This window comes from Cicer arietinum, chromosome 5, assembly GCF_000331145.2.
Source record: "Cicer arietinum cultivar CDC Frontier isolate Library 1 chromosome 5, Cicar.CDCFrontier_v2.0, whole genome shotgun sequence".
Classification (NCBI taxonomy): domain Eukaryota; kingdom Viridiplantae; phylum Streptophyta; class Magnoliopsida; order Fabales; family Fabaceae; genus Cicer; species Cicer arietinum.
This window is the reverse complement of record NC_021164.2, coordinates 59,736,275-59,755,851: the sequence shown is the minus strand read 5'-3', so window position 1 is coordinate 59,755,851 and position 19,577 is coordinate 59,736,275. Positions and strand designations below refer to the sequence as shown.

The window sequence follows — 19,577 nt, the reverse complement described above, 5'->3', positions numbered from 1 at the left end:
GATCACAAGACAAGTTACTAAATAGTAAAACCTAAACATTTTTTTAGAAAAAAAATAATGAACAAGTAACTCATAATAAGAATATACTTGGACAACATGTCACCAAAATTTTGAATCAACAATTCACTAAAGAGTAGCATTGTCTTAGAAATTAATCACCAATTTACTAAATAGTGAAATTGTCTTTTAACTCATTCAACAATTCACCAAATTATGCCGAACATTAGGATAGAAAGTAATGTAAAACTTTATTTTATTTTTAAACGAAAATGAAAGTTAGTCTATGAATAAAAATATAAAATGAATGAGTGAAAAATAACACCGCATATCTTCTAAAACTTTTGAAATGAGATCGAGAAGCAAAAGATCAACCTATACCCTATATTTACATATTGATCTCGCTTTGTTTCCAATTTTCAAATTAGAATCAGACTCAACTATTTATAAGTCACGACGGTTTTATCGAGGCGAAATAAGTTTTCGACATACAGCCTTAGTTGATGGGTTAGGAGTTCCAAGATAAAGTGATGTTTTTGCATTGTTGAAATTTGCTTTTATAATTTGTAGACAATCCTTTGTGCCCCACATTTAGGCTATATTGGTTGTTATGGTGCGTATAGATTTATTGTTGTCTTCACATTCATATGCAAAATACATTGGCATGGCTGTATTCTTTTATACTTTTGTAGTTTTAATTTGATTGTTTTGGGTACTTTACACAAAGAGAGTTATTTTTGTATAGTCACAAAATTAAATATACACTTTTTAGATATATACAAAAAATAGATACTTTTTTAAAACATCAATAAAAGATAAGATAAATTTTGTTATTATTATTAAAAAAAAATGTTTTTCCTTGTGTGTCTAGGCAATATATATTTAATCGGTGGCCATGCAAAACTTACTCTACACGAAGATACCGTACATTTAACCCGTGTCTACACTTTACACCTCAACTTTCTACATATCATCACAATTCATTTCTTGCAACATTTATGCTTTTTAGAAGTTTATAATCCTCTTTCTGTTCATCTATTTTAGGCATATCAGCAATCAATATCACTTATTCATTGAGAGTGCAGGGACTTCATTTGAAAGCAGTGCCAAGTCACAAGTAAACTGTAAATTGTAGAAGAGGCTTTATAAATTTTTTTGCTGAAGAGGCCAAAATACAAATTAATAAATATATATCAAATAGATGCATAAATCATAAAATAAACTGCTTTTTGACTATCTTTTTTGGGAAGTCTTTTCTCTCTTTTAAACTGGTGATTGTTAGGTTTGATTTTTGTTTTATTTAAAAAAATGTTATTAAACACTTGTTAAGTAGTCAAATATAAAAACATTTAATTTAAAAGTTATTGAAATATTTGTTTTTAACTTTAAAATTTATGGTGAGAGGTGATTAGCACGAGATAAATGATTTTAGAATTTGTGGTGGGTTGAGAAAGAAAGATGAACTGATTGTTTGTAGAAAAATTAAATGAAAGCATCAATAGAACCTAAAGCTCGACGAGAATAGTGAAAGAAAAGAAAAAGAAGTGGACGAAATATTTGAATCTGGTAAGGAATAAGTGTTGCTTTGGCTTAATTGCTTTAACTAGGTATAGCTAGGTTGAGAGTCGATTAGTCCGAGTTGTGGTGTTGAGAAAGATCGGTTGAAGGAAATGAGGTTTTAGGGTTTCTTTGAATAAACTGAAAAAGAAAGAAATTTGACAGGACAAATATTCAAATGCACTACTAAACACTTATGTTTTTTTTTATTTTTTTTATTTCTTTTATTTAATTAGTTATTAAATATTTCACATTTTCTACAAAAAATAATTCTGCAGAAACTATTTCACATTTTTTTTTTATTAATAAAGAAAATTAAATTATGTAATTAAAAAATAGTTAGCGATTGAAATTTTAGTCGCTAAAATTCAGTTGCGATTTCGGTCTCTAAATTTCATTAGTGACTAATTTAGTGACGAAAAAATATTTAATTTATAAGTTCAAAATTACGATATCTATTTCGATCGCTTGTGTGATTTAAAATATTCAATTTCTAAATCGGTTATTACAAGTAAAAGCAAAATTTATAATAGTGTTTTTAAAAACTTTTCGTGGCATGATTAGAATTTGTTGGAAGTGAAAAATATTAAACTAATGAAAAGTGATTGTTGGAGTGTAAGATACTTTTAAAATAAATATGTATAAAGCAAGAATTAAGAAATAAAACAGCCATAACAATATAATATTTAATTTTTTTGTATGGACATGAAATCTGACATATTAATAACTTTAAATAATGATTTTAATAAAAATATTTTAAATTTAATTTATACATATTTTCACTACAAATTTTTTTTACATCATCAATAAACAATAAATATTATATTATTAAAATTTAACTTTAATATAACTATTTTAAAAGTCATATAAATAAATTATTGTAATTAATTGAAATTATTACTTTTTTTGATGACAATGTATAAAAATTTAATTTAATTTATTCTTTGGTTTTTTGTATTTATAATATAGACTTAAATACCCTAAATAAAACAGAAAATAATAACATTTGCTTAAAATTTTAAAAATTCAAATTTAAATTTTTTATCTTAAAACTTATATATTTTAATATTTAAACGTCATAAAATATTATTTTTCATAAATATCTTTAACGTTTGTCTTAGAATAATAAAAAAAAATAGTAATATAGACTTTAAGAGTATGAATTTACAAATTACAAAAAAAAAAAAGAAGGAAAAACACATATATGGCGGGAACGAAGCCGCATTCCCTCCAAATGTTTCTCACGCCAACTTCAACTCATAATCACTCTCCTATTTTCTCCCTCCACCATTACCCCCAATTTCCAAAACCCTAATCCATCAATTCAACAATTTCACTTCTACGTAATGGCCGGTCCCGTCACGGAGCTCAGTCCCTCCGGCAATGCTGCCATACCGCCAGGCCGTAGTGTCCGCCGGAGATTGGTCCAATCGACTCTCTTCCCTCACAAGCCACCAGAACCCCGCAACAAACCGGAGGAAAACACCGACAGTGGTGACGAACAAGACGAGGATTACTGCGACACGAAGAATCGCAGGAAGAGAAAATCCAAAGCTAAAGTTACTCCCGTAGCAAAAGGTTCTAAGGTTCGCGATATTCTATATTCGTTTCTTTCTATATTTCACATTTCAATTTTTAATTCCATCAGAGTTATGCCAGCTAGGAGTTAGGACATTAAATTCATTTAGTATTTCATTTGAATCTAGTTTTTATCTTCGTGTATAGAGTGCCACACCGAAGAAAAATGCATCTGCTAATGGAATTATGGCGTCAACTTCACGGAATGTTTTGGCTGATTTCGATAAGGTTGTTATATCCGTGCCTGATTTGCGGTTAGAGGCAAAATTGTCAGCTGAGGTTAGTGTTGATCGGTTATGCATTGTCTGTGTTTGCTAAAGACGCAGGTATCTTAAGGACTAGGGTTATTCTTGAGTTTTATGATTTGAATCGTGTGAATCAGCAACATATGATAAACCTTTGCATGCTGTAATTGTAATTCAGTGAAGATTTGAGCCTGAAACTTTCATTAACATATCTTGGCTTTGATACTTAGCTACTACCTAACAATCTGTGACTCTTTTGCGTTTGTTTCTTTTGTTTATTGGTCAGGAAAATTCCAGGATGTTTGCTGGAAGGCAAGTACATCCATTTTTTTCATCATTGAAAGCAGGGAAGAAAGTTCAGGAGCTGTCTGAATCAGGAAGTAATTTCTTCAAAGCTAAGAATGAGGATGAAAGGATTACCTGTGGTCCTATTCATGTATTTGAAAATATCAAGGTATGGTACTTATGATTCTTTCTATTCCCTATTTGCTTTGCTTTGCTTTGATGTGATCAAAAGCAGGTAATATATATGTACTTGATCTCTGGGTTTTGAATTCTATAATATCACATTTTTTTCATTCAGGTGTAAAATTTGTGAATGCAGGACGACACCTCATCCCTTGACTGGAGAAACTGGACATTTTTGGAAAATACCACCTATGTGAGTTGCGGTTTAGAAAGTTCAAATTCATCTGTTTTGGAGGGTTCTGTCGGATGCTTAAATTTTGATAAGATTCGTGGTACTTTGGATCCACTGGGGGATTCAAGTTTTCAGAATGCCTCAACTTCTTTGGATAGATATTCTATATGTCCAGAAAATCTGTCAGAAACATCACGGACAAATTCAACTCCAGAGGAGCAAATAATAAGTGCTCAGATGCCAAAAGATGCCAAAATGGTATATAATTTGTTGTTCTATTTTTAGTTTTTTCAATGAATGCCTCATATACATAACTGTGGCGTGTAGTGGAAGCTAGTTCAGAGGGGCAATATATACTTTTACCTAAGTCACCTTTCTTTATTTGTTAACTATTGACCAAAACGTTTTTAGGACTCGGAGGCGGATGAATTTGTTACCTTTTCTGTACAAGCTGGCTATTTTCGAAAGTCACATTCAGAGCCGCTGAATAGATTTCTTCAAGAAAGGTAAATGCATGCCTGAATCAGGCAACAGCAACATAGTCATGGGAATAACATCTGTTCATTTGACCATTGTAACTATGCATTTATTCTTTCAATTTTATTTATTTAGATCATTTGCTAATGGTTATGGGTAGGTAATACCTTCTGTTGAAAGTTTTCTCTTCAATCTTATATAATTCGGGTGAAATATGGGGAAGTTTTCCGTAAATGATCAGGTGAAGAGATGGATGTTTTTTTCATTAAATTCCCAAATGTTAAATAAATGATATCAGGGTAAATAAATGTTTTTGTGTAGTCAATTTCACTGTTTTCTGTGCAAGCCTATGGAAACAAGAAAAACAGTGAAAATAAGATGATATTTTTATAGTTAAAATTGAAAACATAACATGATTATCTCTTCATTAAATCTGGTCGATTCTTCCCTTTATCTCATCTACTTGTTAGTTCAAAGCGTGTTCATTATTAAAGTAATTGTAGGGATCTTACAGGATGAGTTTTACGCTTGTTCCATGTAAATCCCAAATTGCTATTGTATTGGAATAAATATTTTAGAATAATTTTATGAAATGGTATTAAATTTCCCAACTCTTATATTTTCAATTGTGTTGAAATCAACCCTTCTGTACTATTGCTAGGTCTGTAAAATGCACTCAAGAAATTGGCATGGTTTTGAAATACTAGAAAGTGGTGCAACTGTTTCACTCAGTTCATTCATCTTACCTTTGTAGCCAGAAAACAGTTTCATGGATCACAATTAAGCGAATCTTATGTCTAGCAAAAATGTATGCTCTTACTGATGGGTTGTGCCATGCTTTTTGGTGTCGATATCTTGATAGTCAGCTTTTCCTGATGACAACAATTTATCTCTGTCACCCTCATTTTCTTTTCTCTCTTAGCATGCTTAAGCATGGTCTGATGTACATGGGTTTGATGGGTAGTTCAGGGTTCAAAAGTGGAATATATTAATAAATAAAGATAATATATTTGTACTCTGTTGGTCTTCTAATGAGTGTGGCTTCATTCTTTATCGCAGTAAGCTATAGGCTTGACAATGATTTTTTCCCCTGAGTGTATTTTCCTTGTATTCTATGTTGCAGTATGAGGCCATACTACGTTGGTTGTGAAGATAAGGCAGAAAGCAGCTTATGGACGTACAAATACAAGCCAACTAAGGCTGTCGAGGTCAGTTTTTTCAATCAATCTTGCTTTTTTTTTATTTAATTTTCATGGTCCTAAATTCTGCTTTGTTGTTTCATGATTATTTCATTGCAGGTATGTGGTAACGACGAAGCTGTGAATTTCTTGAGTGACTGGCTACATCAGTGGCATGAAAGACGTTACAAACCCAGGAAGGAAACATCTAATAGAAATACAAGGGTCATGTCAAATGATGATGATGATTTTATCTGTTATGACAGTGACAATGATTCAGAAGATATGAATGAAGAGGATTCCCTGCAGAATGTTCTTTTAATTACAGGGCCAATAGGGGTGTGTGAAATTTTACTTTGTCAAAACTGTGGCATGCACTTCATTACATGAATTGCCTCCTATGTTGGTCATTTATGCATCTGTTGAAGGAAACCATTGTTCAGTAATATAATTGTCAGTTTCTGAAAACAGTATTAAAATATTGGAGTAGTTTCAGGAAAAGAACCAGATCTTGAGATTAAAGAACCTTTAGATAGAGATTTCTGTCAACTGATGCAAATAGTTGATGCCCAATTGAAAAAAAGGTAAATCCATGTGGAAGTAGCATACACAAGATCAAACAAAGGGAAAAAAAATTAAATAACCATAGAACATTGAGTCATTTGAATTATACCAATATACTTTAATGACTGCACATGATATGGGGAATGATATTTTATTGATTCTTAACGAAGAAAGACTGGCGATTCTTTATTTTTTCACTCAAAGACCATGAAAAAACACTAAGTCTGGTTTCTTGTGCTGCCTTTTACAAAACCATGTCAATAGTATAGAGCCCCATGCTGTTGAATTTCTCTGCGGTTTATTGAATCCTAGGTAGCAAAACTACATTTACACTTTGTACCATTTATACTGTGTATGGGTCGTTGCTTATGAATGCCCTTTCCTTCCTTCAAGGTTATTTTGCCATCACCCCTTTGTAATTTATTGTTATTTACCATTTGCTAGAGTGGATGCTTTTTAGTATAAACATTTTGTACTCATATTGGTAGCTAAGGTACAAGTCTATAATTTTGTAGAGTGGCAAGTCTGCAGCCGTCTATGCTTGTGCCAAAGAGCAAGGGTTTGATATATTAGAGGTATGATCAGTTATTGATATATTTTGGCTATTTAAGTATTTATGCTTTAACCAATACACTTTTGTAACGATATCATTGATCCTATACATTCTGTAAACAGTCACCTCAACTTTTTAAAAGCATTGCTGAAGATTAAGCATATTAATTTATTAGCATGATTTGGATTTAGTCTGATGCATTATGTAGTTCGTTCTCTTCTTCGAACTTTGGATTTAAGATTGTCGTTTTCTGCCCAGTGTGAAGAATGGTAATCTGAAAAATTGCTTTTCGTCATAGTGAAGAAAAAGCATTGTGAAGTTATGGTTGAAAATGTTACTTGTATTGTCTAGTTACTGGCCCAGTCCTCACCTCAGTAGGAAGTTGCTATTACAAACAGCTGTGTCTCTGCACAGTGCATTCACCTTCGAACACCTGTCAACTTCTTATTTTTTAGAATATCTACCAGTGGTTAAAGCATTTATTTTCATATGTCTTTTTAATCATGAATATAAAATTAATGGAGTTTATGGCTTGTGTTGCCTCAACAGCTCAATGCATCGGATTGTAGAAACGGAACTGTTGTCAAGCAGTATTTTGGAGACACTCTTAGTTCACATGGGTTCAAAAGGTTTGTTAATTTGTGCTGTCTATGCTTGCTTGCTGATGACTTCATGTTAGAGATATGTATATACATAAAAACTCTTCAGTGTTTTAATCTTATAGCTTAAGCTTCAGGGCTAGTTAGTTCAAACATGGCGGGTGGGGCTATGCTAGTATGCACCATGCGTCAAGTTTGAACGGCACTAGTGGGAGCGTGTTAGAGATATGATGTAAAAACCATTTATGAATCTTCACCTAACAGTTTAAGCTTTAGATATTGTTGGTCTATGACATTTTCGATCTTCTGGAGCTGAGGAATTATAACCAACTGTACTTGCCTTATATTATACACACCTTCACTTTTTTGCAATATTTTGTTGGGAGTAACATTTCATATTTCACAGGCAATCATTACTTCCGTGAACATAAGAAATTGAGAATGTAGATCCCATTTTACAAATAAATAAACAAGAATGGCTAGTGGTTGCACCACAAAATCACGGGTCTTCGCTGTTTGTTGTCTCTCTGCCACTAGTTGGAGATTTATAAGCTACATTACTGTGATTGCCTAAAGGGTGCGCTAGAGAACAAAATTTATTTCTTAACGAAGCGAATAGGAATTATCAAACAAGTATGAACTAAGCATGAAGAAAAGGTGCTGTAGTTCCTAGATGTCCTTAGTTATAAGCTTTTGATGTGGGGATGGGCTGGGTATCCCCCTTCAATCTTCAACGAGATATAGAAAAATAAAATGGTAGGTTTAAGTGAAATAAGAGTGTTGCACTTCAATCTTTGACCGGTTCGATGACACAGAGGATCCAATATGCGACTCCACCCAGTTACACCACCGGTTCTTGGTTGAACCGGCCAGTCCGAGTCGGTTTTTACAACACTGCTGTGTACCTTGATTCAATCTAATTTTTAGTCGAATCAATCTATTCATTATAAGAAGCTTTTCTGTGAATATATTCTGTGATAATTTATCTTAGTTGATGTTAATATGTAGGTCATCAGACCACACTGTGAGCTCACAGAAGATAACTACAAAGTTGCCCCCAGCTCTTGCTTTGGTTAATGGTAAAGCTGCTGATGAGGTGAATGATGGAGTAGTTGAACTGATAACGGTATCTGATGATGAAGCTCATAGCCCTGGTGGAACATCACAAAAGTTACTTGGCAAGAATAATGTTGTTGCATGTGATAAAGTCCAAACTTTAATCCTGGTTGAGGATGTGGACATCCTTTTTCCTGAAGACCGTGGATGTATTGCTGCCATACAACAGATTGCAGAGACAGCAAGGGGGCCAATTATATTGACCAGCAATAGTAAGATTACTAGTTACAAAAAATGTATTGTTGCTCAAGATATATCTTTTATCAGTTATTCATATTTATGAAGATATATTGTTATATAGGTGATGATCCTGGCCTGCCAGATAATTTTGATAAGCTTCATGTTTCATTCTTATTGCCATCGCCAAAGGAGTTGCTTTGCCATTTGTACTCTGTATGTGCTCGAGGACTTTCCTCCCTCAAAAGTAATAAAGAAAAATTGTTGCCCAAATTTATATTAATATTATATGAATGACCTACAGGTTTGTCTCACTGAAGGAGCTGACATCCATCCTCTTTTACTGGAAAAGTTTATGCAGTCCTGTGATGGAGATATCCGAAAAACCATTATGCATCTTCAGTTCTGGTTGCAAAGTAAAATATTTAGAAAAGGTGTGTCACACAACATACTGTTATTCATGATATTGGACACATGCTTGTGTATTGATGTTCAATTAAGACCAGTTATTGTTAATTCATATGTTCAATTAAGACCAATTGTTAATTCATATGTTCAATTAAGACCATTTATTGTTATTCACGTTCTGTCGTACTTCCTATTGCCATGATAAGAATTAGTTTCTAGATCAGCATCAAGACGTATCCACCCCATATCCTCATTATGGTCTTGCTCTTTCTTTTGTCCTTTTTTGGTATATGGTGATGTTCAATTAAGACCAGTTATTGTTAATTCATATGTTCAATTAAGACCATTTATTGTTATTCACGTTCTTGTCGTCCTTTCTATTGCCATGATGAGAATTAGTTTCTAGATCAGCATCATCATGTATCCACCCCATATCATCATTTTGGTCTTGGTCTTTCTTTTGTCCTTTTTTTGGTACATGGTGAAGTTGATTTTTGGTTTCCCCTTGGTTTTAAGAAGTGCAAAGTGTTTAGGAAAGTGTTAAAGTAATGATGTAAATAATTTTTTAGTCATGGTATTAGTATAATACACTGTTAGGATCAGTACTATTTACTCCATAAATCTGCTAGTAAATATACGTTTTCTCCTTTACCTTCTCTCTTCCTTTTTCATTCAGTTTTGACTCCATTTGGCATTAGAATATTTTACCTAACATGCAATCAGAAGTTTTTTATTGACAAAGATGGAATCAGAAGTTAACAACTTTAAAAGCTTTTTTGTTATGATGTTTGTGCTTGGGGAATTAATTTCGAAAATATATTATTATTTTCAATCCCCTTTATCTTATTACCATTGTAATGACTTAAAAAACCTTAGGGATGCCCCCCCTTTTTTGTGCAGCAGATGGAAAAGCACAAACAAGCTATGGCTCACTTCCATTTGATCTTGAGGTTGGTCATCAGATACTACCAAAGATAATGCCGTGGGGTTTCCCCTCAGAGATATCTGAACTAATTGAGAATGAATTTGTCAAATCCGTAAATGTAATGGAAGAGAATTCCAGTTTGCAAGAGTTAGTTGAGGAAAAGCCTCTTCACATAAACAAAAGGCAAAATGATTTAGATGAGCAGTGTATGGAAACTGATTATATAAAAGCCAAGAAGGTGGAGATGATTAAGAGAAATGGGTCAATAACAGATTACTGTGAGCTTGAAATTCAATACAGAGCCATTTCTGAGTTTTCAAATTCTTCTGGATTGCCTGTAGCATCCTACCTGCAAAATGGTCGAAGGAAACTTGTAGTAATGTCCTCTGATTCTGAGGATGAGGATTCAAATATTCGACAGCCTCTAGACACAGATGATGAAGCTAACAAGAGACATTCCTTCAAAGAAAATAATGAATGTACCTCTGAGTTTCAGTTGAATGATAACTGTCCCAGCACATCTGTTCGTAAACTGGTTTGTTCTGAATTGGAGGATTCAGATGAGGAGCATGTTAAATATTCAGAAACAGCTGATGTTACATGCATAAATGAGACATCTAAATCATTAGATATATCTTGTGTACCAGAATCAACATTTGTTCCTGAGACTACAATAGAAGATGGAACAGAGACAATGTCTGGAGCGGTGTCTTCTTGCCATGCTCTAGAAGTTTCTATAAATAATGAGTTGAAACCATTCACTTCAAGTGTTCGCAGGCGTTTAGCAAAACTGTCACAAAATTCAGATATGTTGATGGATACTGAAATGCCAGATTATTCCCCAAAAGAGGCTTTGCAAGATTTTATAGATCAAAATATGGAAACTACAACTATCAAAGTGATGGATGAGTGCAGTCGCGTAGATTTCAAGCTAAAGTCAACATTTGTTGAGTCAAGTCCATCCATGGAGACAGATTTGGTACAGAATTTGTGGAAAAAACTTCGTCAAATGGATTTAAGACAGCATGCTATCTCAGAACAGCTAGGTACTTCTCAAGTTGTTAAACTTGCTAGTGGGATGAGCAATCTAATTTCAGAAGCTGATTTGTTTCACAATTACCAACATAAATGTGTAAGTGCCTTTTATATCTGAAATGCTGTGAAAAGTCCCTTTCTTTTGATGTCTTTCACTTAATTATGACAATACACAATTTTGCAGGATATTTTGGGGCCCCAAATGTTCGCGTCTAATGAAGCTACATCTAATTGGTATAATGAGGAAACAATGATGTCGACCGTTGCTGTGCATGGATTTTGTTTTTATGCTAAACATATAGCCGATGTTGGATCAAAGTTGGGTTGTGCGAACAGGATTGATTTAACTTCTGAGATGTTGGCTTCCACAACTAACACTATGGCATTGGGGAAATTATCCAGACAGGGTCTCAGCAAAAGCACAGTTATTTATACTGGGAAGGAATTAGAGTTGAACAGCCCAATAAATAATATGAAGAAGAGGTATATAGCCTTCCTTTATTTCACTATGGTTAAGTACACAATTGTACTTGTGAGTCTTGTGACACTTTTTCTGGTGCTTTTTTTTTCTTCTTGTTTCTTTTATTTTTACTATTTTCTGGGCATGTATTGATGTCAAACCTTATTTTGGGAACCTGTAATACAGTGAAAATAAAGCATCTGTGTTCGAGGTTGTCCAATCCATTGTTCCTGCGAGAATATCCTTGGCACTGAAAGGTGATATCTTCAATGAATATCTATCTTCATTGCGCCAAATTTCAAGGTCAGAAGCAGTCCGTGTTTCGCAAGGTGTTGAAAAGAAGAGAAGAGGAAGGTATGGGTTAAGCTAATTCTGTTTTTTTCAGCCTTTTGATTGCAATAAGTTATCCTGATATCCTTGAGTAATTGCTCAATCACATGATATTTTAACTCAGGTCGCGGGGTTCTCAACATTATTTGAGCAGATGTACAATGTTATCTCCTGAAGATATAACGTTGGTCAGTGACGGTGATTTGTACAGAAAAATCTCTTCAGAATATACAACTAACTTGGAAAGTAAACTATTATAGCATAGGTTTAGGTTTAATAATACAGCTATTGGTTCTCTGATATAGCATCGGTAAATGGCTGCTATAAGCAACTACAGAACGCCCTTATGATTGCCATAGGTTAAGCATGTTTGAAAAACTCAAAATACGCTGTCACCGTACAGCCATGTAGAAGCTTTGATTTGTAGCTTCATAATACAGTGAAGGGACGAGAGCAGCTAAAGACCACGTAGTTTGTTTTTGCCAATGTTGATGTCTTTGGGTTGAGATTGTAAATTAAATATAGGAGAAGTGGTTGATAAAAAGTCCAGGAGTAGGCATTGACTTAATTCTTAAAAATGATTTACTAATCCTCTTTTTGTAAAGGTAAATCATAAATGAGTTATTATCTCTGTACACGATCGTTGTTGTTTTTGGCTGTTTCATGTTTATGAAACAGTACAACAAAATAACGTCGCTCAAGTGATTGAGTTCCAAGGCAGTTGTGTTGTTAAATCACATTTAATCAATTTATATGTATAGAGTCAATTGGTACAAGAATTTTGAATTCAAATCCAAATTATAGCTTACGCAAGCAGGTGCTAACTTGTGACAACTCAAATTGGCTTAGTTTTATCTCTTAAGTTTCTTTTATCATTAATTAATTAAACTATTTATCTTTTAAGTTGCTTTAATCATTAATTAAATAATTTTAAAAAGTAAACAGCATAAATTTCTTACAGTTTAAGTTGAATATTTTCCTAAAAAATCTGATTTTTCATGAATCGTGAATATTTTTATTTTAAAGTGGCCTCTATAAGATTTTGTTTCATTTTAGTTATTTGTTTTATTTTTGTCCTTTGTCATATGCTCTTTCTTTGAGCCTTAATGAACTCAAAGCGGGTACATAACACAATTTAAGTGAAAAATGAAATTGCTTGCATGTGGAATTTTTCTTTGTAATTGTTAGATCCTTACAATTTATTGTACCAAAAAAACCTTACAATTTGAAACTCACAATAATTTATATTCATTTATTCAAATTAAAATAATACATAAATCAAATACAACACAAATACAAATTTGTTAAAATTAAAAATAGTGAATTTGCAAACAAATTCACATTATTTAAATTAGTAGTATAAAATGATAAAATAATTATAAATTAGATAAATTAAAATAATGTAAATGAGTGATTTCAAATCACCCGTATTCTATGTTGACAAAAATGAAGAAAAAAGAGAGTTGAGAGGAGGAATCTGCTAAGTTTTATATATACACTTTAGTTTAATCCTTAAAACTTAAAAGGCAAATAATTAATTTAAAGGTCTTGCTTACAAGTGTTTTAAGGGCACTTGTTAAACAAGAAGAATGGAAGTTTTACATAAAAAATAACAATTTTTAAACTTTTAAAAAGTTAAAAATACAAAATTTAATATATTTTTAATTGACTTTTTCTATTTTTAATTCTCTAACAAGTGCCGCAAAGACATTTGTTAACATTTATCTTAATTTAAAAATATTCTACAATCTCAATCTTACAAATTTTTTTTCTCCCACCCATGAGGTTTATCCGTTCATGATTTTGTTTGCATAAATATTTCAAAAAAGCTTATCTAAATAAATATGAAAAAATAGAGTAAATATTAGTTTTATCTCTATCTAGTATTTTATTTTATCATATTTCCAAATTTATGGAATATTAGGAAACATTTTAAAAATTAAGAATTTGATGCAACAATCACACAACCATTTTTATTTTTATTTTTATCATAAATCATTAAGAATTGACAATGGTAAAGAGAAGGAGAGGTAGAGAAAACAGAGGAAACAGACGAGAATGGGTGGGGCCGTTGGATTTTCGACACCATCATTTGGAAAACTTCATTTGAAGGACATGGAAAAGGTTAGCATTGCTAATATGGTTACGTGGTGAAATCAAAATAAATTATTAACTCATTTTGGGTTGAAGTTCTATTCAGAGGTTGTGGAAAAGACAGTTACAAGCAAAGAAGCGCAAAACCAATTTGACATGGCTGAAGGCAAGTTCCAAGAGATGACAACTCTAGCATTGTTCAATTGGGGAAATGTGAATTTATCCCGGGCAAGGAAGAGAATGATTTTTACATAATGTTCTAGTAGAGGATATGTATGAAACTATGAACAATCAAAAGTTCATATAGATGAGCACAAAGAAGAGTATAAAATATTTAACATGCCTTTAAGCTTGTTTGAGCTGCATCATTATCTATGAAGTATTAGATATTCTAATTATTTTTGTCTATAAGGTGCGTAAATAAATTTTAAAGCGTGTTCAAAATACGAGTATTTAACTAAATTTTAAATTCGATTTACCCTACCAATCTATGTATATTAAATACAAATAGGTTAATCGGCAAATCTTACATACTTTCAAATCAATTTGCACATTTACATTAAATACATGGATCAATCATAGTTTAACGATTAAAGTTCATTCATTTTTTCTTGTGCACTAGAAGAAGAAAAATGACTCAAAAATATTTATGACATAAATTTGATTTATGTAATATGACAATTGTGTTTTTATTTCTGTCTCTAAAATATTTCTATTTAAAAATAAACTCATGTCAATTGGTGAAATAAAACAATTCTTTGAAAATGTTTATAATACTTGGTTATTTAAGTGATGCATTAACTTGATGTCTAACAGATGCATTAAACTCAAATATTGCAACTCTTAAATATCATTCTCAATTTTTAATATAATTTTAATTATTTTTTTATATTATCCTTCAATTATTATTATATACACAATTTTTAAAATATTATTATAATATATAATAATAACAATGAAAAATCTCTTAATAATTAAAATATAGAATTTAATAAAAAAAATTATCTTTTAATATATATAAAAAAAAAACTTTAAACGATATTTATTATGAAACATAATAAATATCTTGAAAATTCAAAAGGCCATCTTGAAAATATAAATGGCCATCGATACAAATTCTTATTCAAAAGGGATAATGATTCTAAGATTCTAAAAGGCTTGATGTGTCCTGATGGGAGCAGTATTATTTTGTTCTTTTTTCATTGCTTTTTGCATGCCAAACCTGCCACTCCCCAACCTTGCCTTTGATGTCTAAGATTCAGTCTCACACAGGCCTTTTGTATCATAGACCCTCATAATTGTCATCACTACACTTTCACTTTTTGTTTGGTTTGGTTTTCCTTCCCCTTTTGAAACACAACACCCCCCACACACATTGCACCTCCCATGGAACATTCAAACCATATACACCATCAATTCATTCAACACCATAGTTTTAATCTATAGTATGTTTCTATTTTTATGATTTTTACAATTTAAAGGCTCATTTTAAAGATCTTTTTAGATCTCTGAACTCGTTAGGCTGAGCCTGATAAAGAGATGTGAGATTACTTTTTTTTTTTTACATATAGAAAAAATATACATACTACTATAAATTAATACATACTTCCGAAATTCTAAATTTAAAATTAGATTAAAACATTCAACTTAACAATATCGATATTTATTTCTCGAGTTAAGATTTAATTACATAAATGTGATATTGTTAATTAAAATTGCTAGTTAATTGGAGTATTGGGAAATATACATACCCACCAGCCCCAAGAACATTACGAATATTATGTCTTGTTGTCTTATTATATTTTTTTGATATTCTTCTTTGTCTTATTGTATGCGATGAAAAGATATCATTTGATATTGTAGTAATTCACGAGTTGCGAAGATTCAGAGAATTGACGCTGAACGCTAATTCGTCTCTACTCTCTTTTTCTTTCGAATCATTTCCTATTTTCAAAGCTAAAATATATTGGATCCATGCATGTCATGGTTGTTCACGCTTCCTTAACTGCCATTTCACGTTCTCATCTTCAAATTTAATTATTGATATTGTATGCATATCTTATTGGCAAGAAAATTAACAAACTTCTAACAAATAGTTTATTGAAAGTATATTTAATAATTGTTTTTACTAACGAGTTTATAGAGTTTTTCTTCTTTCAACTTATAATATTTTTTTATAAATTATTTAAAGTAGTGTTTGAATCTATAACTTCCAACATTTTATTATTTTATTTTATTTTTGTCTTCGTTATTTCAATTAATTTTTAAAAATATTAATTAAAAATAATTTTTTATGCCATTTTAATTTTTTTTAATTAATTCATCTGTTAATTTTATCAAACACTTCAAATTAAATCAACTAATTTATCAATTATTCACTTTAATCGACTCCTTTTGGCAAAGAGGATCTTAGTGTACGAGTGAAATTAATTGATACTCTTAGTGTACGAGTGAAATTAATTTATCAATTCTAAATTAAGTTAAAAAATATGAAGAAATGATTTTAGCAAAATAAAAAGTTAAACTAATAATGAAAGAGGTCCCTACTTTCATATTCATAACAATACGTATATGCAAGTAATTGTTGCTGCACATTTTCATCCATTAACAACTCACATAGTTTTTTAGTGCTTAGTGAATTAAATACTAGAAGAGACTAGGGAGTGAAGAATTGGGTAAGTATGGTCTACTGATTTCAGTATTTTTAAATCTTGATCCACCAATTTAGGATATAATATTAATGCTATCTGACAACAAAATTACCACATGACGCTTCTTTCTTAAATGAAAAGTGATCTTACTAAGGCAAATATAATTTCAGTATGTTTGGTACTTTGGTTGTTTTCTTATCAAAATTTATTTTAACTTTATATCTCAGTTAAATCAGAAGAAATAAATAATAAATTTGACATTATATATATTAAAAAATTTACACAATGTTTTTCATTAAATTTAGTTCACAAATATAGATACTTTTTTAAAATAAAAAAATAGAGTATAAAGACAACACATTATTAATCCGACATCCCAACTATGATTAATAAAAAAAATAGAGTTGCTTATTCGGCTTTTAATTTCTATGCTTTTTGAGATTTTGTTGTTTACAAATACAAATTAATACACTTGAAACTCAATTTTACTTAATCAGTTTTATAAACTCAATTTCATTCAAAAATTTGATATAACATCACCACATGATACCAATCTTCCGTTAACGATGGACTCGGAAAAGGAATGAAAGAAGCATCTTGACTCTAAAAATATGTATTTCCATCTCTTTGGAGAGTGTATGATATATGCTAGATATGAGAAGATACTTGGAATTTAAGTGTAGTGGTTAATCCTATAATGTGCTGACAAAATCTTTTAAAGATTGTGAATGTATAACACATTAGTAATATTGTGTTATTTTAGATTCTTCAAAAAAAATTATTTTTATTTAGACTTAATTACAATTTGGGTTCTCCTATTTTAGCTGAATCGTAAAAGTAGTCCTTCTATTTTGTTTCTTTTCAGTTTTGGTCCAGAATTTGATGAAATTTCATTTTTGTAAGCCGCACCACATAATTTATGATCATAAATTTCAGTTACAATTGTTGCACTACGAGATTTTGAGGTATGATGTGATTTAAATAAACGCAAAAAAAATAATGAAACTTCATTAAATTTTAGACTAAAATTAGAGAGAAGCAAAACAGATGGACTACTTTTGCGATTCAGCTAAAATAGATGAATCAAAACTACAATTAAGCCTTTTATTTATAATCAATAAGAGACTAACTAGTCAAACTTAAATTGACTTGTGAAGATAATGGATGAATGTGAGGAATTTTTTCATAAAAAAAGTGATGATTATTCGTTTTAAAAATAATAATGTGTGAGCTATTTAAGTATAATTTTATAAGAGTTTGGTATAACTTCTCTGAAAACATAAACCAAAATAAAAAAAAATTAGGTATAAAAATATAATATGCACGTGAGAGAATCTATTTCAACTTTGACGAGGAAATTAAAAAATAACAATTTTTAAAAATATTTAAAAAAATTGTTGTATTAAATATTATTTTAATAAAAAAATTATCTCAAGATAAATATCATTCATAATTTTTAACGTAATTTTATAGTACATTTTAATAATTATTATAGTTTATATTAATAATAATGAAAACTTTATCAATAATTAAAATAAATAATTTATTTTTTAATATATGTAAAATAATATCGTAAATCTGTTAGTATATAAGAATATTTTATTTACAAAAAAAAAAAAAAAAGAATTGTTATGAATTAATGAGCATGTGATGTATGGTAAAAATAAAAGTGGGAAAGGCTAAGAAGGTATGAAGCATGACATGTTATAGATGAAGTGTTTGGGTGCTTGAGTTGGTTCAGCGAGTTGAGCGGGAGCAATAATTTGGAAGTACAAAGTTGTGAGATGATGATGAAAGCATTCAAACATAAAACAAAACCCAATTCACGAGGTCCCTCTCTATTCCCTTTCTGACACCCCTTCTTTATTTATCTGCGTACACAATTCATTACCATTAATAATTACTACTACTACTCCTCTTTAAATCACTCCTTTTTATTAAATCAATATTGTCTTCCATTTTAAATCATTGGAGTTATAAAGTAAATTTCAGAGATCGTTTTTTGTAATTTTTAAAATTAAATTGATAAAAGATAAAAATAATTAAATTTCCAAAGGTGTATTTGTTTAAAATAGATCCGATTAAATTATATTTAAGTGGTAATTATCAGTAAAAATAATAGTCAATAATTTGAGGTTAAGGAAATAGTTATAGAATATATTTTGGAGGTCAATTTCTCTTAATCTTTAAAGTAAAGTGATAAAAGATTAAAAAAGATTATATTATATAAGATATGTTTATCTAACAAAAAGTTTTACTAAATTATAATTTAGTGGTAATTAATTTTTAAATTGTTATTATATAATGGTGGTAAAGATTATTATTATTATTAATTATTATCTATATATAATGCTGTCAGGTCCAGATTCTTTACTCGTGTCTGAGTACTGAAAAAAGAGTGAATGAGAAGTAAATAAACTTTTTTTAATCTATTAAAAATAGTTGGTGCCGTACAATATTACTATGCTTTCTACGGATCCATCTTGTTCATAAACTTTAATTAATAACTAATCAGAAGAATTTGACTTGAAATATAACTCGACTTTATTCGTTTTTAAATCGAACTTTAAATTATTACAATCATATTTTTAAAAATCTTATATAGATAAAATATTTCTTTCAGTCAATGAGTGGTTAGTACCACATTAATTAAGAATTGAGGCTGTATTAAATATATAAGGAGAATGATCCATAAACTTAATACTTTAAAATTTTGAGTTAAGATGTGATGTCTAAATCTCTTAAAAATCTTTAGACTTCACATTTAATTTATGGTGTAACTGGTGGTTTTTTAAAGAAATCTAACAAATTTTGATTTTTTACTAGTATTTCTTGTTTTTCTTATATTTTCCTTTAAGATAAAATTTATTACATTAATTACTTTTTATATTATCATATATTTAATTAAAAATATTAATTAATTTTGTTTCTTATAGAGTAAACTTTTAAAAAATATTACTCATCGTTAATAAATTTAGATTATACTAACAAGT

At 30.3% G+C, this 19,577-nt stretch overlaps 1 protein-coding gene across 4 annotated transcripts; it reads left to right on the top strand.

Annotated features, from left to right (window-relative positions):
• The first annotated feature begins 2,775 nt into the window (after nt 1–2,775).
• Nucleotides 2,776–12,555, top strand: LOC101491991 (uncharacterized). 4 transcript variants are annotated; one of them, XM_004500497.4, is made up of 16 exons: nt 2,776–3,140; nt 3,280–3,411; nt 3,664–3,831; nt 3,982–4,275; nt 4,429–4,523; nt 5,618–5,702; nt 5,793–6,011; nt 6,752–6,811; nt 7,339–7,418; nt 8,397–8,716; nt 8,806–8,897; nt 8,986–9,115; nt 9,993–11,146; nt 11,234–11,532; nt 11,696–11,863; nt 11,964–12,555. In XM_004500497.4, exons 1-16 carry the CDS (start codon nt 2,901–2,903, stop codon nt 12,097–12,099), a joined length of 3,672 nt encoding a protein of 1,223 aa, XP_004500554.1. In that variant the 5' UTR covers nt 2,776–2,900; the 3' UTR covers nt 12,100–12,555. The 4 variants fall into 4 exon arrangements, with proteins under 4 accessions (XP_004500554.1, XP_027190964.1, XP_004500552.1 ...); XM_027335163.2 differs by having other exon boundaries at nt 9,990–11,146; XM_004500495.4 differs by having other exon boundaries at nt 9,966–11,146.
• Nucleotides 12,556–19,577: the final 7,022 nt, after the last annotated feature.